Source organism: Balaenoptera acutorostrata, chromosome 10 (assembly GCF_949987535.1).
Source record: "Balaenoptera acutorostrata chromosome 10, mBalAcu1.1, whole genome shotgun sequence".
Classification (NCBI taxonomy): domain Eukaryota; kingdom Metazoa; phylum Chordata; class Mammalia; order Artiodactyla; family Balaenopteridae; genus Balaenoptera; species Balaenoptera acutorostrata.
The window spans coordinates 9,246,607-9,272,704 of record NC_080073.1 but is presented as its reverse complement, the minus strand read 5'-3'; the positions used below and the strand labels follow the sequence as shown (position 1 = coordinate 9,272,704).

The window sequence follows — 26,098 nt, the reverse complement described above, 5'->3', positions numbered from 1 at the left end:
TTTTATATGTATTGTGGCTTAACTTTCCTCAATTCATGGCATAAAATGGAAAATACAGGTCTTATTTTCTTTAACTGTTGTTAGTTTGAGAAGGTAGACACGTGTTTCTGGGGTTCAAAGGTGAAGGTAGCAATACACTGTCACAAATGTCTTGACAAATGGCCTTGTCCAAAGCCCACAGCTGTGAAGCAACAGAGCAAATATTAGAATTCAGGTTTCCTGATACCCGAGTCCAGTGACCTCATCTCTACACCATTAATGTGTTTGTCAGTCCTAAGTTTTAACACAAAGAGCATCACTTTTCCGACCACAAGGGAAGCTTGTCCGGAAACATCACTAATGGGTGTTAGCTCCATGTGACTGCTTTTTAGTGGAAGGAACGGATGGGATAGTTCAACCTACAACAGCTTATATGCCAGCCATGCCTCCCAGGGTCCAGAAAGATGTATAAATGTCCAGTTCCTTACGGTTACAGCTACATTTCCCAGCCCAAGTAGAGTCTCCTCTCCCCTAGACAACTGATCCCCCAACTCCTTGACAGGCAGAGGTCTTTGCATATGAGGCCACCCCCAAGGCTGTCTCTCTCTTACGGTCACTGGGGAACAAATCCCCTTTGGTCCTAATGTCCTTGGCTCACTTTCCCCAGGGGGCCAGCGCTTGGCCCCCACGCGCTGGTCTATGTAGTCCACGTTTCAGATCCATTCCGTATGTCCTCAAAGGGATCACACCTTTCCCACTAAAGGGCTGGATCTCTTTTCAGCCTATCTCTTTACGTATTATTATGCACAGAGAGTCTCTTCCTGGAGAGGAATTGCCAAGGGCCCTTACTTACCCCATCTTCTGCGTAAGCTAAACAGCTAGGAAGTGGATAGAGGGAGATGAAGTCAGTCCTGTCCCACCACACAAAGAAAAAGACACTGGGCTATTCAATGTTTACTTGCAAATCAAAGAATTTCGATTTACCTTCCTGATGTGGCTTAATTCCCCCTCCTCCCCTACACCTACTTTCCTTGGTCTACCCTTGACCTTCTCCAGTCAGTCAGTCATCGTCTCATCAACACATGTGGAGAGAACCATCAGACACTGCCACCTGTTCATGCTTCAGACGATATCTACATTCCATTTGTGTATTGCTTACTTTTGACCTTTTTTCCTGCCTGCAAGCACACCTTTTATCAGTTGGGGCATCTGCCTGAGTGTAAGAGCGTGCACAATTGGGAAAAAGATAGCAACGCTGAAGCCTTGCTGGATTTGGCAAGGAAATTGGACACAATTTCAATCGCATGCAGAGGACGTTTGCTCGTTATTCTTAGTAGGGAATATGGACTTAAATAGAAAACACACACAAATATGTAATCTGTGGTCAAGAAGGGGACTTTTCTGTCAGTTCTCTTTAGAAATACTTAGAGCTGTTTGTTTTTCTAAGCACTGGCAATTAAAGCCTTGGAGAATGAAAAATTAAACACTTCTATGATTTACTCTTTTATTAAGTGGGCTTTTTAGTTGAATGTGAAAATCAGTGTAGTAAAATGAGCTTTAAAGTCAAAAGACTTCAAGTTACATCTTAGCTTTGTTCCTGATTACTATGACCCTGCACAAGTCATATGAGCTCTCTGGAAACTCAGGATTTTAACTTAACATTCTCTGAATGTATTCACTCTAAGAACCAACTTCTACTCAAAATGTATTTATTATAGCTCAGAGAGAAAGTTTTACTCATTAGGATGCTTATATTTGTACCTTACTTTAAAATTACTTTTGGACTGTTATCCTTATTTATTAATTAAAAAGATATTTTTTGAAGTCCTCATTGGTTATAGGTCTATTCCTGCCATCACAGACCTTAGATTCTAGGAGGAGAGAAAGTGCTGAGATAAATGAATCCATGATTATGTCGATGATTACTGACTGTAGCATGTACTATGCATAAAAAACACATAGGCTGCTATGTGAGAGCATTGTGGAAGGAGAAAATTCAAGTTGGTGGGGCAGCAGGCGGTCACAGAAAGACTGTGCAAGAAAATGCATGAAGGTGAACCTCAAAGATGAGTTAGGAGTTACCTGGGTGAAGAACTCAGGCAAAATAACATTGTGGGCAGACAGAATGCTATGCATGGTGTGTGCTAAGTCCCTTTGCTGGAAATAAGCGTGGAGCACCCAAGAAGCCAGCATGGATAAATCATAGTCAGGAGGCTAGCTAAGAAGCTGGAAATGCAGCTAGGCTGGATACTGTAGGGCAACAGGAAATCTTTGAAAGATGTTTTAGAGGGGACCATGTGGTCTGATTTGCAGTTTTTATAGAGATCATTTTGTTTACTCTGGACAGTATTATTTAGAGGGAGGCAAAAATGGATGCAGTAAAACCAGTTAGGATGCTGCAATAGCATCGTAGGAACAGTGTGAAAGTGCATCATCATCTTCATCTTCAAGATCATCACCACCACCATCATCACAACGAAAACTTGAGAATTTACAAATGGTACCCACTGTTCTCTGTGCTTAAGTGTATTAACTGGTTAATCATATTTAAGATGAGGGCTGGGGCAGTGGGAAGAGAACAGATTCCAGAAGTATGTTACAGATAATACTAGCTAACTGAGTAACAGACTAGATATAAAGGGTAAAATGTGAGGGAAGAGCAGGTTTTAAAGAATGACCCTTAAAAGTTCCAATTTGTGCAACCAAGTAGATGGAGGTAATAGTCCTGAGATAAAGAACATTAGTACAATATATACAATGGAATACTACTCAGCCATGAAAAAGAATGAAATAATGACATTTGTAGTAACACGGATGAACCTAGAGATTATCTTACCAAGTAAAGTACGTCAGAAAGATACAGATACCATATGATATCACTTATATGTGGAATCTAAAATATGACACAAATGAACTTATCTGTGAAAAAGAAACAAACCCACAGACATAGAGAACAGACTTGTGATTGCTGAGGGGGAGGGGAATGGGGAAGGGAAGGATTGGGAGTTTGGGATTAACAGACGCAAACTAGTGTATACAGAATGGATAAACAACAAGATCCTACTATATAGCACAGGGAACTATCTTCAATATCCTGTTACAAAACATAATGGAAAAGAATATGACAAAGAATGTGTGTGTGTGTGTATATATATATATATGTATAACTGTATTACTTTGCTGTACAGCAGACATTAACACAACATTGTAAATCAACTGTACTTCAATAAAATAAATTTTTTAAAAAAAGAGTATTAGCACAAAGCCAGATTTTACAGGGACAGCTCTGTCTTCAACATGACTTGCGATGCCTGTTTGACTGTTTCAGCAGCGCTATGAAGCTGATGAAGATGCCGAGCCCTATGTTACAGATGGCAAACATGTCGCTGCACATACATGAGAATAACCTTTTCAGAAACTTCTTCTGCAGCGCACTGTGATGTGTGGGCCTGAAATCTCTGTAGACATCACTGAGGACACTACGAAGAAGACCTTTCATGCTTTATCTTCCTCCCATAAATAATGTATGGTGATTCCATAAGCCAAGATTGAATAGAAAATTTGCCTTTCAAATTATTTTTTAAGAGTCATTCATGCATTTTTCTTAGTTTCTATCAAAGGCTGACACGGTTTCATTTCAAGAGTCTGATGAAACAACAGACCTCTGTCTAAGAATTTTTTTTCTTAAGTTATTTAAGGGCTCTATACATGAGCCTAGGTATTTTCTGTTGAGACACAGTAATCTACTCGCATGCTCGTTATTTAACCATTTTGAGGATCTATTTTGCACTTTCTAGAGAAAGTAGATTTTTTTTTTTTCCCTTAAGAAGCGAGGGTTGAGAATTCCAAGTAGGAATAAGTGCTGGGTAGAGGCTTGGAAAGAAAATCTTAACTGTAAATGTAAATGATGGTGAAGGACTAGCTTTGGGTGCTTGTGACTAGATTAGGATAAGAGCTCACTGGGGTTGGAGGAGATGAAGCTGGTGTAGATTTCTGGAGCCTTGCACTCCGGAAGAGGGCCTAGGATCCAAATGTGCTGGTATCGATTCAAATCCCTTGCAAATATTTTTAGCCAGTCCACCCTTGCTTGGGGAGGGGCAGACACGTTTTATTGTTTTTAGGGGAGCTCAAACCTACTCTGGGGTTGGTACAGTGTTGATGTGATTTAGGATGATACTGTCCTAGGGTTTGCATAAAAGGAGGCAGAATGTTAAAAAGTGATCCCTTGGTTTCTCTCTTACTCTTACTTCTTCCCATACAGTCCATCCACATGTCCTTTCATTTTTTTCCTCCCAGTATCTCTCTCATTTGTCCCCTTCAGCCCTCTTGATTGCTATTATTCTAGTCTGAGCCATCCCACTTTTTAAAGGTGGGTTTTTTTTAAGTGATGTTAATTGATGATTCAGAAAAACTCCAGGAGGGATCAGAATTGAAAAAAACAAATGCATATACGTTACCAGTTAAGTCAAAGTCAGCAGCTTTTTGTCAAGAACAAACAAACAAACTCAATGCCTGAACTCTTCATCGAGTTGTCATGGCAACCATTTCATTTTCTATTGTGAGGAGACAATTGGGTGCTAACCTGAGTGTTAGCCCAAGCTTTTTGAAAGAAAAGCTCCCATCCTTCCAAAAGGGGCAGGGTTGTTGATTTTCAATGTTGCTTCAGGCTCCAAAGGAGTCACTCTTGATAATTATGCTTTATTGTCTAGTGAACACATGATAGGGGGTTAAAGAGATGTAGGTGGCAGCTCCCAGGACAGCAGAGTCCATTCCCGACTTGGGCCAAGTGGGACGTACCCCTTACAGGGAATCCACGGGAACATCACACTTTTTCTCCTTCCTGTTGGGTACCCTTCTGACTCTGTTCTCTGGGATAACCCAGAGACAAAGCCAAAGACCGCAAATATAACCTCTTAATGTAACCTCTTATCTTTGTGTCCCCAAAACTTCCTTCCTTAACAATATCAATGAAGCTCCTTGATTTTGCCACCCACAGTGCTAGGCATTCAGGACAGTGAGCTAAGCAGACGCCTCCTGGTGCGGGAGATAGCTGCTAATCTCACACATACACACAAATGTTTAAATGTGAATTATTAAGATTGCTTTGTGAGCTTATAGCAGGATGGTAAGACCCAGTCTTGGCTGAGGAAGTGATGCTTGAGTAGAGAGCTGAAGAATGAAAAGAATGAGGTAGATGGGGTGGGGAACATTCCAGGGAAAGGGGAAAGCATATGCAAAGGCCCTGTGGCAGAAGAGAGCAGGGCATATTCAGGGAAATGAAAGAGGTCAGTGTGGCTGGGGGGACCTGATGAGCTGTGACATGGAGATTAGGCTTGGGTTTGTCAAATGAGTGAAGACCATCTCATTCATCAAATATACATTCAACTTGTTCCCTGTGCCAGGCACAAGGATGCCAAGATAAATTAAACATGGTCCCTGCCTTGATTTGCTCACTTCTGAGTGCTCCCTCCTTCCCTGACTTCCACAAAATATTCTGGTTCTGTTCCTATTATAGGGGATAATTTATCTCTGTGTTTTACCTCCTCTGTTTATTAGTTCTGAATGCCTTGACTAGGCCAGAGGAGTGCCCCAGTTAAAGGACCGGGGAAAAAAGGAAGCCAATGAAATTGCTAGAGGAAAAAGTATCTGGAAAAATGGGAAGAAATGATGGTTCTTCAAAGCCCAAGAGCCTCTGGACATGGTTACATTATCCGATGCTACATACACATATATTGCAGCAGGGCAGCACTCTGACCATGGGTTCAGAGTTTAAGAAGTAGGACCACTAACAAGCCATCTCCTCTACCACATCTCTGGGAGGTAGATGCCATTAGTCGCCTCATGGTGCATCAATATCCAGGCTTGGAAAGGCTAAGTGAGCTACTTAAGATCCCACAGTAGCTAGTAAGTGGCATATCCTACCTCCAGACCCAGAACTCTGGACTCCAATGCCAGTACATTTGTCGTATGTTTGATGGCTCTTGGCTGCACAACATATATTTCCTAGATTGTACTCATTCATTTGTTCAACTGTTATGAACTGAGTACTTTTATGTTCCAGGAGTTATGTACAGTAGGTCAAAATAGATGGTCTGTGCTCTCATGAGAATATTCTATTGAGGGGATAATTATTAAATAAACATGCAAGTGAATAATCACAACTTGTGATTGATGTAATGAAGGGAAATAGTATGTTCTATGAGCAAGCAAGAGAGGAAGGGCATAGTTTATATATGAGGGTCAGAGAAGCCCTCCTCGGGGAAGTGAGACAGAGACCTGAAAGGCAGGTAGGAGGTAGCCAGGAAAAGATGAGTAGGAACAGCATTTAAGGCAGAGGGAACAGCATGTGCAAAAGTCTTGAGGCTGGACAGAGCACTGCATATTTGAAGGACTTAGAGAAGGTGAGGGAAGGCGGAAGGGGGACTCTGCAGAGTTCCTGAGGCCAGGTTAAGGATTTTCTCTTCATTCAAAGTGTGATGGGAAGTTGAGTTAAAGCATCAGGACAGCTGGAGCTCCCTATACTATTGTCCTCAGCATTGAGTTTTAAAGTGGAATGAAACCTGGAAAAAAACCTCTCAGGTCTGATAGGAAGTCTGGGAAGGTTTAGAGGGCAGATACAGAGGAGGTAGTGATAGAGGCCAGACTGCAGGCCCTCGGGAGTAAGTGGGTAGGAAACACTACTTTTGAGATCCATGATCCAGGACCTTGGAAACAAAAGGAAAGGAAAATGGATCTTGTGAAGGTAAGATCAAAACCGTGTACTACTTAGCCACTACTCCTCGGCCAGGTTCACTCCTCTTGTTCTATTTCTCTTAGAAGGGTGAGTGTTATTTCTCTGCCCCATCTCAGAGCCCTCACCATTCCAATTAGGGGCACAGGCTGAGCAACTGTTTATCTACAATTTTCTGGGCAGTCTGATTGCAATTATTTTCTCCTTCCGGGTTTAAACCATTACATAACTGAGATTGTTGCTGAGGAGTTCAGAGCACAAGTTACCCCTGGGTGGGCAATTCAGCTCCTAGGTCCCCGATGTTGGCTGCTGTGCCCATCGGCCAGAGACACCATTGGCTGAGTGGGTACCAGAGCATACTACAGAGTCAGGACAGCAGTTAGGGGACCTGTCTCCATCCACACCCACAGTGCTGCACCGGTGGCCGTGGAAAAGCAGGGAAGCAAAGGCGATACATGTGAGCTAATGCAAGAGGAGAGGAAGAATTTGAAGGGCAGGAAGGGAGCTACTATAGCTCAGAGGCAAGATGGGAAAGATACAGTCCAAAAGGAACAGAGGAAGACTCACAAAACTAACCGCCATGATCAAAACCTGTCAAAATTCATCAGAAAGTCATCGTCAATGACTTTGAAAACTGAGATTAAGAACATACTTTCTTTTTATAAGAATCTGACATTGTCTTCGTGTCAATGACACTCTTGGGTCCAGTTTCAATGAACACTTTACAAGTCCTACTTGAAACACATTGACTATTCCCAAGAAATGCCAAGACTGTCTCTTTCTTTTAGCCATTAATTTGACATCAGTATTTTCATTTGATTCCTGTCTTTTTATATTCACAGGAACTATAAAGGTGACCTTAAAAGTTGGCAAGATTAGACAGCTTTGCATTTCTATAAGTGGAATATTTCAAATGACAACTTTAGAAGTGGAATACGTTAAGTTCAGACTTTTCTTTTTAATGCCCTGGTTTACTTGCAAAGTAATACAGATCATCATCATTTATTACCTAATGTATTCCCCAGCGAGGTACAAGCCAGTATTTTCACATTGTAAGACAGAATCTGACATTGCCTCCTACAAAATGCTGTTAGGTTCGGTCTTGAAGAACATGGCCAAGGATTCCAGGGGAGCCAATGGAATCTGGCAGGAGTGTGCCTCTCGAGGCTGACAGTGGGGAAAATGCTTTGCCTTTGTATGCTAAATCACTACAAGACAGGGGCCTGACATCTGTGGGGCTCTTGAACCAGGAGGAATGGTAAATAACCTTTTAGATAATACAGTAGAACAAATAGTGCCAGCATTGGCTATATAGAAGAGTAAAACTCCTACCTTGTAGTTGGAAGAGGAAAAAATCTTAAAATCAAAATTGAGGGATCACAGGGCTAGTACGTGCCCAGAAAAATCAGAAGTGACTGCCTGGAAGAATGAGCTAGTAGGATAGCACGCAGCTCGTTAGGATGGCGTGGGGAGCAGAACCCTGAACTTCCCAAGGATGTGGCCAGTTGGAATAACAGCATCTGTCTGACAGTGCTGTGTGGGAACAGACACAGCATCAGGTTTCTGGTCAGGAGAGCAAAGAACCGAGGTGTAGGTGATTTCAAGCATGACATAATCACCTCTCTCACGCTCCAGAAACTGATTTGCATTCACCTGGAGTGCGTGTCTTATGTCCCTCCAAATAAATCATGTAATTGTGTGTAGACTTAACATCACGTCTGCCTGGAGATACTAAATGAGAAAAATGAAACACAGTCACACTAGGTCTTGTCCAATAATTGTCTAGTTGCCTTCATTATTTATAATTCCATGCCAGAAGCCTGTCCACAGAGTGTGTCCCATAATATTTGGTGTGTATGTGTGTGTGTATTTCTTTATGTATACTGTCTATCATCTATCTATATATTACCTATTCAAAGAAAACAGGTTTTAAATAGAATAGCAGGAAAACTCTCTACAGAAATGGGGCCATCTACTCTAATAAAGACTCACATTTTCTGAGCATGCCACCGGGCACTGTGCTATCTTTTAATTTTCAAAAGGGTGAGAAGGTCTCTGTGGTAGGGGTAGAATGAGAAGGGTTTTATATCAGACACTCTGGTAACAAATTCCTAGGGTTTGAATTTTGACTCTGTCGCTTGCCAGAAGTGAAGTAGCTTGCGCAACGTTACCAACCAACAATCCAAGGCCAAGTTTGAAACCACTTCTAACAAGAAACACCTTGTTTTTCCAATACCATCCTTCTAGAAGATCCAAGTATCTTCCCCCCCACAAAACAGTATTTTTCCTCATTATTACACCGAATCCTTTCACCATCATGCATTATTTCATAACTAAGCAAAAGCCTTCAGTATGTTGACCCTCCGGATGATTGAAGAAGCCCCATTGCAAACACCCTGCCTCATTTCCAGCCATGTATCATTATTATTTCTCAAAAATATGGTGACTCTAATTAGGAAGCAAGGGGTGCAGGTGGTAAGGATCAAAAACACTGGTCTTACCTGCCAGGAGCTTCTATTTCAACTTAGACATATGAATGTTTCAAACATCTGTCAGATAATGATGTACCCTTCCTCTTTACTCTAAATGTATCTGTATCAGATACATTTTTCATTTTTATTGTACAGACTTTGGGATGTCATGAGAATTATGAAACTTCTCCCATCTTACCAAAAGACTCCGCTAAAGCTTTCTTGTCCCAGTTGTCAATGGTCACTTGGGAATGCACATAATAGGTTATTTCTCATAGAACAGTCAATGACAGATAAAACAGGGGTTTGAGTATACTTTCAAACAAAACAGAAAGCAAACTTAGCGAGATGTCTTTCCCTAAAGTAGGTTGTTATTCGGTGGATTCCATAAGAAAGATGACCATTTCAAAATGTATTAAAATTATAGGAAAAAGAACAGCAGAGTGAATAAGGCATTTTATGTTATAGCCAATAGATCAATCAGTGATAATAACACCCTGGGTTGAGTGGTTTCTACATGCTGGGCACCCTCCTGTGTATTTTACTATGGTCCAATTTGATCAAAATGTATTAAAATTATAGGAAAAAGAACAGCAGAGTGAATAAGGCATTTTATGTTATAGCCAATAGATCAATCAGTGATAATAACACCCTGGGTTGAGTGGTTTCTACATGCTGGGCACCCTCCTGTGTATTTTACTATGGTCCAATTTGATCCCAGCAACCTTACAAGATGTCTGTCGTTATAATCTCCACTCTAGAAATGAGGAAACAGAGGCACACAAATAATAGCAAAATAATAATAATAATGATGATGATAACTTACAGACTACAAATAATAGCTTTTCTTAAAGCAACTGTGAATGCCAAGGCTACTTCTCACATCTAATACGTGCTTCAAGTGTAGAACTTTCTGTGCAAGCAGAATTTAATAAGTGCACACTTTGTGGCAGACATCGGATCTATTATCCAGTCAGTTCTGCGATAATGTGACACGTATGTTCCTAAAACTCACCATGCTAAGCAAAATTGTGCAATAGAAAGAACTAGACTTATGGGAAAAATTGGGTTAAGGATGTAACACGCAAAAATATCATCAGTGACATTAAAAAAGATAGGAATCTAATAAAAATGGTGGCATCGTTTTTACACCTGTTCAACGGCTAAGAAATGCGTAAATATTGTAATACATATGTCACTTTACCTTTATTTAAAAAAGGACCTAAAGTTTGCACCTGGAAGCAAGTGGCAGAAGTGTTGCTGCTTGTGATCTATCGTGAAACTGTGGAGGGGGACTTGGGCAGATGTTTGAGGGCGGGGCGTGTGTGTGTTTCGTGTATCCCACAAGGCTGGGTTTGGCCGGGTGCAGTTTGCTGTGCTCACCTGGTGTTTCTTGCGGAAGAAATCACACATTTGTAAACATGAACTTCGTGTTATACTCAAATCGTTCCCTAATATATCGACCTCATCAGGATGAATTTGCATTTTAAAGCATGCATTACAGCACAACTGACTGTATTCTTCAGACCAGGTTAAGTGCTATTCGGAGCTGTACCTCATCCAAGGGGCCAACAGGGCAATCGTCCTGACTGGGGACGTGGGGATGCTTTATGTAGAAGGAATCTTTGGACTGAACATCAAATGCAAACAGGCTACCAGAGGCAGAACAGGTGAGCAAAGGACATGCCAAGGGGAGAAGAAAGCAGGGGCCAGTAGACACTGTGAGAAAGAGGATGCGATGTGCAGTTACTACAGTACACAGTACTTGATTCTAGGTTGTGTTCCTCCTGCCGTTACAATGTGGTTCCCTGATGGCAGGGAGAATGCCCTATCACCATCACAATGGTCTGTGAGGCCACTTGCTAGTACAGTGAGCCCTCTATATCCACGGGTTCCACAACCATGGATTCAACCAACTGAGGATGAAAAATATTCGGAAGAAAATTTTGCCAGAAAGTTCCAAAAAGCCAAACTTGAACTTTCAGCATGCTGGCAACTATTTACACAACATTTACATGGTATTTACAACTATTTACATAGAATTTACATTGCATTAGGTATTATAATTAATCTAGAGATGATTTAAAGTATATGAAGATGTGCATAGGTTATATGCAAACACTACATCATTTTATATAAGGGACTTAAGCATCCTTAGGTTTTGGTATCCTCAGGGGGTCCTGCAACCAATCCCTCATGGATACTGATGGATGACTGCATCTCACTGAAAATGGCAACCTGATAAGTGGATGAATGCACCAACAGTGGAGAAAAGTAAGGTCTCTCTCACATAGCCTATCTGGCAAATACAGGTCACAGTGAATTTACAGCATGTGGTCATTAACAGCTTGCCCTGGAATCTATCAAAAATAGTCTTCAGTTAAACTGATTCTGAAACTTACACAGAAGAGATGGCAAGCTTCAAAGTTCGCTCAAGAGCACTATAGAGTTTTCAACTTTCTCAGTATCTTAGCAATCAAAACTTACAGAAGGAGAACTCAAGTAACCCTAAATGCTATACCGATTTCTAAAGCAACAATGGCATCTCATGATATGCACTCACATTTATCTGACAATGAACTTTTAGGCCAAGGTGAGAAAATGCGCAGGGCAGATTCAGCTGGGCTTTGCCTGGCACTGCATTAAGCACAAAGCTGTGTCTTTAACAGTATACTTGCTGGTACATGTCAATCAGACAAGACATGAATAGGCCTGGATTTTTAGAAACTACTTTGTAGTTAATAAGTAAGACCTATATTAAAAGTTTAAAATATATGGCAGCAGTTACTAAGGAAGACTTATCTGGAGATCTATACCCCAGCATCCTAATATAAATATTAGGCAGAATATAAATATTAGCAGCTCACATTTCATGGGTACTTGTTTCGCAGGCATTTTGCTAAGCACTTTTTTAAAAAAATAAATTCATTTATTTATTTTATTTAGTTATTTTTGGCTGCGTTGGGTCTTCATTGCTGCACGCGGGTTGTCTCTAGTTGCGGCGAGCGGGGGCTCCTCTTCATTGCAGTGTGCGGGTTTCTCATTGCGGTGGCTTCTCTTGTTGCAGAGCATGGGCTCTAGGAGCCTGGGCTTCAGTAGTTGTGGCATGAGGGCTCAGTAGCTGTGGCTTGCGGGCTGTAGAGCGCAGGCTCAGTAGTTGTGGCGCACGGGCTTAGTTGCTCTGCAGCATGTGGGATCCTCCCGGAATAGGGCTCCAACCCGTGTCCCCTGCATTGGCAGGCAGGTTCTTAACCACTGCACCACCAGGGAAGTCTCAGCACTTTTCATATATTAATGAATCAGCTCTTCAAAGCCAGCATTTGAAAACTGAACTATTATTATCTTCCTTTTACAAATAAGGAAACTGAGACACAGAGTGGTTACAGCCAAGGATTCCGTGCATCAGATTTTAAGAAAACTGCTGTTCTAGAGTATCGTGCAGAACACTTCGCCGGGGACTTCCCTGGTGGTGCAGTGGTTAAGAATCTGCCTGCCAGTGAAGGGGACACGGGTTTGAGCCCTCGTCCGGGAAGATCCCACGTGCCGCGGAGCAACTAAGCCTGTGCGCCACAGCTACTGAGCCTGAGCTCTAGAGCCCACGAGCCACAACTACTGAGCCCGTGTGCCACAACTACTGAAGCCTGTGCGCCTAGAGCCCGTGCTCAACAAGAGAAGCCACCGCAATGAGAAGCCCGCGCACCGCAACAGAGTAGCCCCCGCTCGCCGCAACCAGAGAAAAGCCCACGCGCAGCAACAAAGATCCAACACAGCCAAAAATTTAAAAAATAAATAATAATAATTTAAAAAATTTTAAAATTAAAAAAAATAAAAAACACTTTGCCGGCTTGACTCTGAATCCCTTGCCTAGATGTTCCTTAGTTATATAAGCTGGATTACACATGGTGGTTGGTAGAAAAGCCACATTCAACCAAGGAATAGAAACTGGGTTCTGGAAATGTATTTAACCTGATGATACAATTAAGGCTTAAGTATCCAAACTCGTGGACATCGCAAGGCAGTCAGCATCCTCCCCACAAGCCTGAGCCACCGAGGACTGACTGTGGTCGGGGGGACTTCTCTCCACTGGGGATGAGCCTCACAGCCAGACGGGATGAGGTCAGTCCTAGGGAGATGCCTGGTCTCAGCTGTGCGTGCCAGAACCCCTGTGCCCTGACAGAAGGGATCAATAATGCTCACCAACACCTTCCCATCTCTGAAGAAATTATAAGGAGGATAAAGTAAAATGGTATACAATACCCCAAATCACACAGGGTAATTTTACAGTACACAATGTTCATTTTACAATAAGCGCTGGGTGAAACAGGAATAGCCTTCAGACTAAAAATCAATATGTTGCAATTTGCTAAAAAAAATTGTACTAAAGGGGCTGCTGGGATGAAAACTCAGAGTCAAAAGGTGAGCGTCCCACCAAAGGCCAAAAAAAAGAGCGACTTAGCTCCCTTCCTGGGGCTGAGTGGGGTCGTACCCCTGTGAATCAATACCTCTGGGTTCTCTGCAGACTGTAGCCTTCCTATCTTTCTACCCATATAACTTATTTACAAATACTTTCATAGTACTTACTACATGCTAGGTCCTGTCCTAAGCACTTTACAAATAGTAACTCATTCAGTCACCAAGATAACATCATGAGGTAGGGACTAATGTTATCCCCATTTACAGATATGGAAGCTAAGGCAGAGAGAGGTGAAGTAATTCGTCCAAGGTCACGAAACAAGTAAATGGGAATTGAACTCAGACTAGCTCTAGGTTCCTCATTCTTAACCACTCTGCAATGTATAGAGGATTTGGGGGCACAGGAATTTGGTCAATGACGTTCCTTTTGGTTTTCATAGATTTCGGAAGTGTCACCAGACATTATAAAAATTTCAAAACAAGTATCAAAGTCTTGACGGACTGTAGCCTGAAAATAACGAAATTAAACACTCCATAAAATAAACAGCATTGCTTTTGAAGTCTTAAATTGCTAAGTAGTCTTTGTTGAGAAAAAGCATGTATGTATACACATACAGGCACAAACATCTACATATGTACCTAAGCATATATAAGTTACAGTTATATATAAATCATAAACTCAACACAAACAAGCTATGGATGATTTCTTCAACTGCAAAATTTGCTTTTGAGTGGAGAAAGAGAAACAAAGCTTAAGATCCCATGGGTTAGTTTATAGCCCTTTCTTTCTTAGACTGGCTAATTCATGGTTTGCAAAGCCCTCATGAGTAGGACGACGGCAATGACCATGAGGGAAGGAAGTGACATTGCCTAGGTTCATAAAGCTCTGTTCTGTGGTTAAGACTTTCTTGGATAGGGTAGGCAGCAGGGCAGAATGGAGTTGAAGGTCTAAAGGTACTCTCACAGGAAAAGATGAACTTTAAAACACGGTCTAATTCACAACCAAAGCAGCCACATATCACAGGGAGGTCAGCTCGGTGCTTTGTGACCACCTAGAGAGGTGGGATAGGGAGGGTGGGAGGGAGATGCAAGAGGGAGGGGATATGGGGATATATGTATATGTATATAGCTGATTCACTTTGTTACAAAGCAGAAACTAACACACCATTGTAAAGCAATTATACTCCAATAAAGATGTTAAAAAAAAGGATCATTAATTCAATATTGTTTTGTCTTTATATTTTACATTTACTACGTATTATACAGTTAGCAGCTGGCAGCTCCCTTAAAGCGTTCAGAGACATGCACATTCAAATTAATGTTTGCTGGATAACAGTATTCCTTCCAGATGAGATGGCAAAGTCTCTTTTAATTTCTTCTCCAGAGCCTCAGATTGAAGAAATAAGATCAGAAATGGCCAGGCAGCTAATAGGTCTGATGGCAATTCTTGCATATTTAGAGAAAGGCTGTTTGACCATAGAGTCATCAGTAGGAAAAATGTGCCCCTTATATGAACACATGAGCTCATCCATTGTATGATCATTAAGTGCCTACTCTTTGCCAGCACTGCAGACACAATGACACACTACATACACAAGATTCCTGCCTTTGTGGAACTTGTGGCTTAGCTGGGGAGTTGGGCAGTCAAACAATCAGGGTAGTGGGTAGGTGATTACAAATGGAGAGCCATAATAAAAAAAAACCCAAAAAGCAAAAGAAAAAAACCAAGTGTCTTGAGTGCCTGTAGGTAAAGAAGCTGGCCTAGCCTTGAGGCTGTGGGGTAGGGCAGACTGGGATGGATGTTCTAAGAAGCAGAGGAGGAACATTCCATACAGAAGGAGACAAGAATAAAGAAAAATCACATGCATGCATGTAGAAAGGTCTGTGGTTGAATGAACCCAGCATCTTCAAGACCTGAAGGAGTGCCACAGGGATGGTGTCCTAGGGAGAGAGGCGGGGGAGAGTGGCGGGCAATTAGTCGGAAAAATTAGGCAGGGGGAAGACCACGTGGGACCTTGCAGAATCTATTAAGGATGGGGATTTTATCCTCAGATACGAGGGAAGACATAGTTGTGGAAAACCATGATCAAATACATTGTAAGGAGGCTAGGTTTTCCACTGATGTAAAAGGCCATGGGAGCTAGTCACGTGGGCTTTCTTTTTTTTTTTTATGTACTTGAAATTTATTTATTCATTTACCTATCTACCTGTTTGTTTATTCATTTATTTTCAGCTTTATTCAGGTATGATCGATGACTACAAATTGCATATATTTAGGTTATACGACATTATTTTCTCAGGTGTACAATGTAGACAATGTGTACAGTTGTGAAATGATGACCACAATCAAGTTAATGAACACATCCATCACCTCACATTGAATCTAGGCTTTAGAAGTCATGCAAACCACAAACATATCTAAATGAATGATGGGCTAAGGATCATGCCAGGGCACTTCATAATGCAACTGGACCAAGGCAAGTTGTCTGTAGCTTTCCCCTTACTGATCTTACCATTCCCCACCCCTTTCAACCTTCAGCTTTTCCAATTTAGGCAAGACAATGATTTAACACATTGAACAGTAAGTGAATAGGTTGCTCTACTGATTTCTCAAGGAAGCAAAAGGACACAAGGACAGCTGCGGGGGCCCCATCCGAACTACACATAACACGTGTCAGAATGAGGCTTTGTAGCCTTTTAGCAACTGTCGATGTACGGAGACTGGACAAGCCAACACCACTACATCTTGGCCCTTGCCACTGGTGTTTTGTAAATCAGCATGAAGCAAGAAGGGCTTACTTTCCAGGGAAACTCAACTCACTACTATGTGGGTATGGCGAAGGTGAACCCTTTCTTAAAAACATGCAGAAAGATACAAATATTGACATAATGACTTTTCAAATAAGGTCCCAGAGTTATCTATGTAGCAAGAGATCATGTAATGTTAATTGTTTTGTGAATGTATGAGGGGTAAAAAAACAACTACCTCTTACTCAAGGTTGCAAATATGATCTTCATGGTTTCCTATCCAGCTGCCATTCTGAATAAAGGGACTTCAAGTCTGATTCAAGGTCGACCCTGAACTTGAATGAAGGATGCTTCTCCAGGACAGGCCTGCACATGGATCCCCCCAATGATTTTCAATCAATGAAAAAAAAAAAAAAAAAAAAAATATATATATATATATATATGTATGTATGTATAAACTCTCCAAGAAATGTGCAGAGCCATTCCGTCTCCCTGGGGATTGCTATGCTTTCTCTCCCAGACACAGCCATGCTCGACATCGTTGTTAAGTGTTCAGCCTCCCTCTGCGGTCATTTTATTTGTAATAGTGTCTTGTGTGTTGTGTCTCCTAGCTCTACATACAAACTACCACGCTTACAATCTCCATGAACCTAAGTGCATCAGTGGCGCTGGGGATGCTATACATGCCGAAAGTGTACATCATCATTTTCCACCCTGAGCTCAATGTCCAGAAACGCAAGCGAAGCTTCAAGGCCGTAGTCACAGCAGCCACCATGTCATCGCGGCTGTCACACAAGCCCAGTGACAGACCCAACGGGGAGGCCAAGACAGAACTCTGTGAAAACGTAGACCCAAGCAGTAAGTATCTTTCCTTTCCTTCCATCTGCCCAGCCTGCGTCAGGAAGCTCTGGCAAACATGGTGTGTGCTTGCCTTTCTTTGGAGAACGACTGTGACCGTTCTTGTCTTATGGGCTGGGTTGCCTTGGCGAATGCTAACGTTTGCTCTTAAGAGTGTGCTCATTCTTGCCACCGTTTTCTTTTTGCTCCCTGTTGGAAAGCAGCTTTCAGAGGCTCTGCTTCAGAAGTGTGAAATCTCCCCCTTCCCTGGCTTCCTATCCTTTGGTCCCAAACCCTCCAACTGACATAAACACAGCTGTTGAGCCACCTTCCTTGTTCCCTTCCTCTTAGGGGATCAGCTTCCTGCTAGGGAACCTTCGACATCCCATGGAACTGCAGCAATAGGAAAGAAATTGGAATATTTAAGAATTTTGGAAGCATAACTTCCTTGCACTGGAACGTGAATGTGGAGAAAGTTATGATTCTTTACTAACCAAGCCTTGTAGAAACAAAAAACACATATTATTGAATAAAGCTGGCAAACATTCATCCAAGTATACAGGCCCAGACACTACCATGCTAATGGCATGCCCACGTGGGGAAAACATCTACCAGATAACTCCAGAGGAGTTTCATCCCATGAAAGACAAATAGTAGAGGTGGGATTAAGGATGAAATGCCAGATTTGATACCTACATGGCCGATCTGCAACGCCTGGGTAGCCTTTAGTCATCCTGGCAAATGACCACAAAGACGACGGACATACAGACACTAGCTTGTTAAAAAGAAAAAAAGAAAAGAAAAGAAAAGGAAAGAAAGACCATTTAACCAGAGTTAAATTCTTCAAATCCCCAGTTGCTAATTTTACTAATACTATGGTGGTAAGAGAGCATTTCAGATTAAACATATCACTCCTAGGATTTGTTTTCCAGGACTTTTTGACTAGTTCCATACAGAATGAAGCGGTTTAGCGTATTCACGATACTTCCTGTTTTAAAGTAGAGGAGGTTTCAGGTTGGCCATTAAGTCATTCAAGACTTATTGTTCAGTTATGAGCTGATTTTGTTGTAGCCACAGGTTTATTGCCAAGCAGAAAGTAGTTCCTATTCTAAATACTGACGTAATTCTTTATGCTCTACAACTGAGGTCTTTAAAAACCAGGAGACAACTGAGTTTAACCCTGACAACTATTGTACAGCAATCCATGATCTTGGCCCAATCCATTTCTAAATAGTTGGCTGAATGACTACAGTGAATGCTTGAGAGTCTGTGGACAAGGAAACAAAGGCCCATTAACAACATCGTGGGCTTCATGTTGACGTTTCAATAGGAGAGATCCTGGGACGGGTGAGAGGAGGGAGAAACAATGGATGTACAGGCTCTGTTCTTGTGTCATCAGAAAAAAATGGTCAATTCCAAGGAAAGGGAATAGATAGAGAATTGCTGTGATATTCAGTGTGGCGTAGGAAGAGGCTTCGGGTTGAGACAGACCTGGGTTCAAATCCAAGCCACTCCACTTACCAGCGGTGTGGCTTTGAGAATTACTGAGGTTTCCTAAAGTTCAGCATTCTCTTGGATAAAATGGAGATGATAATATCTATGTCACAAGTGTGTCATCAAATCTCATCCATCTAAAAAAGCAGTATGTCAATTACATGTTAATGTTCTGCCATTTCTGTAAAGGTGAAAAAGCCCACATTTCAGCGTGACTGGTTACATAGACACGATGGTGATGTTAAAGGCATACCAAACACCACAAGGTAGATGGAACTGGCCAATAAAAATATTTCCATGAACATACTTACGCCTCTATTTATACGCATCCTGTATTGATAAATATACCTGCACAGTTATACTTTTGTAGCATTTTATTCTAGGACCCCTTGCCAGATTTTTCATAAAACCCTCACCTTGAAGATGTTCCAATAGCAGTTTTACATTTATATTTGTACACACACACACACACACACACACTTAACAAGATATGTCCAAAATCAATAAGCAGAAAATATGGTCAAAAGTCTACATGTATTGAAAATTAATGACCAAATTAGAAGTTTTGAAGTTGGATAATTAATCTAACACTGTGCTACTTAGAAATAACTAGCTTTTTAAACAACATTTTAACTGTTGTTAACCTTTCACGATGAGGTTCTATCCTTGTGGAGGCTATTTGGGGTACGATACTGGCTGTTAAAATGCTAATACCAACACTGACACCAACAATAACAAAAACCCATCAGCTACCCTTTGAAATAGGCAGTAAACAGAATGCTTTGGGTGGAAGATCTCTTACTCCTCATGGTAACTCTGTAGACTGGTGATCATTATTTTCCTTTTACTGAAGAATCCTAGGCGTAGGGAGATCAAGGGATATTACCAGAGTCCCACACTAGTTAGCGGCAGAGCTTGGTCTGAAACCCAGGTCTGACTCCCAAACCCATGCTTGTTGCTCTTTGCTGCTCTGTTTCTCAGAACATCGGTGACATGTCATAATCTTAATGCAGAAATTACTCTTTTGGCTTCTTCATTTGGTAATACAGCTTGCATATACAGAATATAATGATGTGTGGCGGTGGACTCTTTGGTTAAATGTGCTGTGAAATGCATTCCTGCTTGCTGTGTTGTCTGCAAAGACAGGAGTAACCTGAGCTCAAAGAAGGCTGCCCAGGTAGAGGCCTCATCTTACTAACTCCAAAATCCAAGTATCTTATGACCTGTGCCAGTCACAACAATTATTCCATTTGGAATTCATTTGCTGCCTTTCTCTTGAAAAAGTTTTGTTGGGTTTTGTCACTGTTGATGTGTTGGTGTCTACACAGAACAAAGAATAAATAGTTCAGGGGGAAAAAATGAAACCAAAAAGAGCCTTTGTCTTATAGCCAATCCAAAAGATTTTAAAAAATTATTTTAGTTATTTTGGTTTTGTGTAGACACTCCCTAAAACTAATCATCAATAATTTGCCCAGATATTTGCTGAATTATAGGAGGAGATTCATGTACCTCCAAACATTGGGGTTTCTGATGACCCAGCTCCCAAAGGTCCCTAAGAGGAATCAAAACACCTTCTCTGCACAAAATCTGTCCAGTAGAATTTAATGCAACGATGGAAATGTTCTCTGTTTGTGCTGTCCAGTATAGAAACTGCGAGTCACATGTGGCAGTTCAGAACTTGAACCATGGCTACTTAACTGATGAAATACACTTGAAACTTTTAGTTCATTTTAAATAAATATAAATAGCCATCCATGGCTGTGACTATTCCATTGGAGAGCACAGCCAGAGATCTTAAGAGCAAGGATTTCACTCTCAGACGCTCAGTCTGAGCCCATATTTGAAACACCTCCCAAGGTTTTAGCAATGATGCTGATCTGGGACAAAGTCAACTTAATGGAATGAAATATTTGAGGTGAGACAAAAATGAAAACCTATAGCTATTTTAAACGATCCCTAAGGAGCCACTAATATGGAAATAGTGATATCATAGATAGCAATTACATTTGGAAAACCAGTCCTTAGTAATGCAAAAATGAATGTATAAAAAGGACAGTAGTGAAAATTCAATTAATGAAAACAGACATGACTATTTTGATGAGAGAGAACATTATTATTCTATCCTATTTAATACCAAATATAGCTCAAAGTATGTCAAATTTCTGCACTTTGGTAACAGAGACAAATAAATTATTGGCTGAAATTAAACTGTCTGGTTAAAAAGAAACAAATACAAGCACAGACCATGTACTTAAGAAAGGAATATGTCTTTCCAAAGGGGAAATTCTGTCCACTGTTCTCTGAGGGAGTACATCTGGGAGAATGCTGAATTTATAGAATGAGCTACGAAGTTAATAATGGAACAGAAACGTCCCTTACTGTTTCTCTAACACTTAGTCTCAGTGTATTTCAGTCGTCAGTGTTTTCATTCTTAGCAGCTCTGCTCCATCACTGCAGTTTGCCATCTGGTGCGTGCTCGCTTCTGCTCATCCAACAGCACACAGCAACTACATGTCCACGTAAAGACGTATTTGCTTGTTGGCTTAATATGGGCAGAAATTAAAACTGCCCCTGCACTGCTTGAATTTTCCCCGAGAAGTTCAGTTTTCCTCTTAGGTTGCCTCTTCAGTTCAAATTCCATTGTCTGAAAGAAAAACTTCTTTCTGCATGGATTCAACAAAAAGTAAATCTTCTTAAAAATTTTAATGTATCTGTGTACTGCTACCATATTGGATAGTCAGAGTTGGGCCAATGCTTGTTGGTTTCTACACTCAGACTGAAAAACAGCAGGGGGCCTAAGGGTGTAGCTCAGCTACTTACTGTATTTTTATGTATACAAACAATATTTCTGCTGCTAGAGGATCACAAGTGCCTGACCTAAGGTGGATAGCTTTAGATCTGGCCACCATGATGCCTTCTCCACATTCCTTCTCTCAGAAGAAGGGCACCTCCAGCTCTGGTTCTCGCAGCTGTGTCCTGAATTTGGCATGTTTCCCCCAACTTTCTATTGTTGACTTGGCAGATGTATGTTCGAGGCAAACTTGAAGATGCCAGATCAACAGGAAGACTTGGTTCTTGGCTTATCCGTGGCCACCAAGACTTCTTCCAGTTGGATGAATAATATTAACCGAGGCAGCACAGCTTTATTGGGATGGTGGGTAAGGACTGCTCCCTTCCTCACCTGGACTAGTCAGACCAGAAGATGCTCTGTGAATTATCCTCTGGTCAGATGCTTTCCCTGTAAAGGATTGCAGTGCACAGAGGATGAGCAGCCCTAAGCTACCAGGTTCTAAACTACCATCCATTTTCTGAGCCAATGCCCCCAGGCAGTGCAGAGAAACTGCTCAAGTACCCTGACCAGTTACAGATAATTTACTCTGGAACTGCCTAGCAATTAGAGATGGCAGGCAGGTGGACAGCGTGGGATACACCGCCTTTTTGCATATGGGGCCATATGATGACTGATAAACTGACCCTGAGAGAGAGGCTGGACACACACTGTGCAAAAGACTAGCTTAAGACAATGAGCATATTGCAATGAAGCACATTTTAAAAGAATGACCATTTACACCTAAAATAAAAAATCAAAAATAAGATTTTTTAAATATATGTTTTGTATTCTGGTGCTGTTTTTTAATCACCATTTTGCATATATTGTAAAGGAAATATATAAATAAAAACTTGTGCTGTTCAATTAAACCCCCCAACTGCTAGAAAATGGATGAGGGCACCAAACCCTACACAAGTAACAATGCCTAGAAAATTCTGGAACACACTCCTATGCTGTGTCAATTTGTTATGGTTTTTTGTTTTTTGTTTTGTTTTGTTTTGCTTCTTCATTTGTTTGGATCCCTGACATTCTCTACATTGTTATGTTATTTGTTTCATCCTTCTGGACTAATCATGCAGGTCAGCATGAATGGACTGGGCTGAGAAAAAATGGGATGGCAACAGGAAGAAAAAAATGCTCTGAGCAGATAGATACATTATTTTGGGGCTGGTTCCCTCACTTGCTCCAGTTCAAACAAGTAAAACCCAACTGCCTTAAACCAAGAGGCACCCGTACTCCCATGTTCAGAGGTACCTGAATTGTGGTCAACTGGTCTACCAAAGGCTACTGAACCCACTGAAAGAGTGGGCATAATGTCTATGGTCTCTATCGCAGCCTCTTCTCCAAAAGGAAAGAAAAAAAGAATAAAAAGGAATGTTGTGTGCACTTTTATTTTATACATACCTATATATTTACTTTTCCTGTAGACTGTATACCACCAGTAAGAAAGAGTGTACAAAAGTCTGTTACTTGGTACACTATCCCACCAACAGTATAGCTTTTGCCTGCTTTCCAAAAGGTAAGAAACAATCTACTTTTTATTTATTTGTGTGTTCTTGTCTCCACTGAGAATTAGAAATGTTTCCATGAAAACTGTGCATGATTACCTAGAAATCTATGTATACGAAGAAACGCATTTTTGAAGATGATATTTGCTAAGCATAGTGTAGACGGCTGCTATGGGTCACGGGCCTGGTTTATTCTCTGTAGAACATGTGACTAGGTGCGTGCAGATTTGTCTTTCCTGAACAAGTAGCCAATAATAGCAAAAGTGGTGCTGGTCAGCCTACTTTAAAACTCTCAATGGTGAGAGATTATTTTTAAATGCATGTGTTCAGACTATGATTTGAGAAGGCAATGTGGAAAACTTGAAGGGAGAGAAGGAGGGTGTTTTATAAGCTTAGTAAATATGTTTGTTCTCATTTATTTTTTAATTAAATACATCCCCAGAAATATATTCATTCAAAAAGCAATGAATGACCCTACCATCTTAAACCCAAAATGGTCATGGTTCCTTCTTTGCGGCAAAGAAATACTAAAGGTTTGCTGGCTGGGCTTGATAATGTGTTGAAGATGATTTGGGACTCATAATTCTGCCTTAGAGAAACACTGAACCAACTTCACTGATTTGAGAAAGCAGGGGAAGGTTCAGTGAAAGACCTGAAGAGTCTAAAGATAAATTTCAACATTAGTCAAACCCAAGAATTACCAATAAATACCAAGGGTATTCAAACTAATACCTTAGAAGAAATGGTGACTCATGTGACGTGTGAACGGGGGCATGGGAATGGGCTGCCATAAGAGTTTTTATTGACTCACCATTGATGCTTATATATCACTTTGAGCTCTCAACTAAAGGATATATGCTATGAAATAATAATAGCAGCAGTAGTAGTAATAGTAGCACCTCCCTGTTTCAGCCTAAGTGATATGACAGTATAGTGAAAAATAACACTTGCTTTGGCAAACATCCTTGTCCAGCTGGAGTCAGTGCATTTCAAACTGTGGGAAAACAAGCAGTAGAAAACATGGAGTAGAGTTATTAAAATCATGGGGTGGCTTTGAAGAAAAGGTCCCCTTTTGTTTTCCTCTAAACCTCCTACTATACTTGTAAAATCAATAGCGAGACTTCTCCCTAGAGAGATTCCACAAAAGATAGCAGAGAGGTCCTATCATGGGAGGGGGGAAATATCGCTTCATAATGTGGGCTAGTCTTCCTCTTTCCTAACATGGAACTTTTTATCAGATCATTTCTAGGTTTCTTTCCATCTTTGTTTTTATAATGGTATTCTGAGTACAAATAATATCTTTTTTTCCCCCCTTTTTAATCCATTTAAGAACTGTAAGATGGGACAGGAGTACTTCCAAAGAGTAATTACATTTCTTGTTGATTTTACATGGATGCCAGCAACTCAGTCTTTAATTTCAGATGTACTGCTCACATAGCTATTTCCTTTTTCCGTATCAACGCGATCTGTCCTAGTTTTTAAATAGGGCATTCTTTTGTCCTGGTGAATATATAACAGTATTCCAGTGAGATGTCAAGTTTTTGCAGGACAAGTGCTTGTCAAAACACTGCAGCTCACCACTTTAATAGTCCTTTTACATGAAACTGCCTGAGAATAAATGAGAAGGAAGTTTCCCTGGGTAGAAATGATAGATTTAATCTCAATCCATTAAAAAATTCTCCCTAGCTCCATTCTCAGTTGGTGCCTTTTGGTTTAAAGGGTGCAAGATGAAAATGTTTTAAGTCAGCCTTCCGGTTAAAAAGTACTTTTAGGATGTGCTGCTTAGAAATAAACTTTTTGCTAGGATCGTCTTGTTTCAAAGAGTTTGATTCGGTGCTCTCCTTTTCTGTCAATTTAAACGTGGCTTCATAAATTAATGATAAACATCTTATATAGCTACTTAAAAATAACTGGGAACAGAAGTTTGTCGAAGTTACAGGTATTCAAAGAGGGGAGTGTATCACCACGTTCAGGTTACAGTGAGACTGGAAAGCTTGGGCCAACAGTGACAGAAGGCATTTCATGTTGTTCATTCAAATCCATTTCTGTGTGGTTGTTTTCAGGGCCATGAAACAGTAAAGAAAAATCTATAAATTCAAGAGTGAATTTTCGTACTGCTGTGCTAGTAAAGAAAAGGCCACCATGCCCCAAACAACGGCAGACGATAGTGAGCAAATCAAACATCTGATTTGGGGTGTTTAGAGGAAGCAGGTTCAAATTGAGACAGAACAGAATTTGACCTGCTTCGAACACGCATTCCATGTAATGAATGCCCTCTCCTTCGACAGAGACAGGAGGTCAGACATTGCCTGACTCGGCACTGCCTGCGTCTTGTCTGAATAGTTCTGAACTTTGAAATCCTGCAGTGTTATCAATCTAATGATATTTATTTTAAACTGCAATGAAGCAAAAAACAAACGAACAAAAACTCACCACACACACACACACACACACACACACACCTCAACTAGTCTGGCAGCATCACCAGATCAGGAAACAGGTTATGTTAGGAGGTAAATTTTCAGACCACAGGATGGTTTTTCAGATTGGAGAACTCTGAGTTGAGTTCAGCCTTGCGAATATGGGCAGTCCGGAGTCTTATTTTGTCCACGTATATTGTTCTGAGCAAGTACATTCGTTACAATATTATGGACATTTCACTAACATATTACATGGTGTTGTAAAAAAAATGAATAATCTCTTGTTTCTTATAATTTCTATAACAGGGTTATCTCACATGTTTAAGCTTTTCGGAACTGTGCAATCTAAGTTTTGGTAATGTGTCGCGACTCCCCCTCCTCTTCGACGTTCAAGGCAATAACCCTGAGTTAACTGGAGACTCCCTCAGTTTAAATTCCATTTTAAAACACTCTGTAAGTACAGCTTAGCAAAGAATATATGTTCCCTGACCTTGACACAGAATCACCTCAGAAATAAATGCAGCTGTAAGTCTTGCAGGCACATGTCTTTCTGCCTGAGAGCTCTGTGAAGCACCGTCATTTCTCTCACCACGGTTCGACCTCAGCATCCTCAAAAACCAATTAATATTTGCCCTCTCTGTTCTGCACCTTTGGTTCGACTTAAAGAA

The 26,098-nt window shown here is 41.0% G+C and overlaps 1 protein-coding gene across 1 annotated transcript in view; it reads left to right on the top strand.

Annotated features, from left to right (window-relative positions):
• GRM7 (glutamate metabotropic receptor 7) overlaps positions 1-26,098 on the top strand; it is an 818,732-nt gene that overhangs the window by 788,946 nt on the left and 3,688 nt on the right. The window contains exon 9 of the mRNA XM_057555658.1: positions 16,953-17,199. Within this exon, the coding sequence (XP_057411641.1) occupies positions 16,953-17,199 (247 nt within the window). The remainder of the gene's footprint in view (positions 1-16,952; positions 17,200-26,098) is intronic.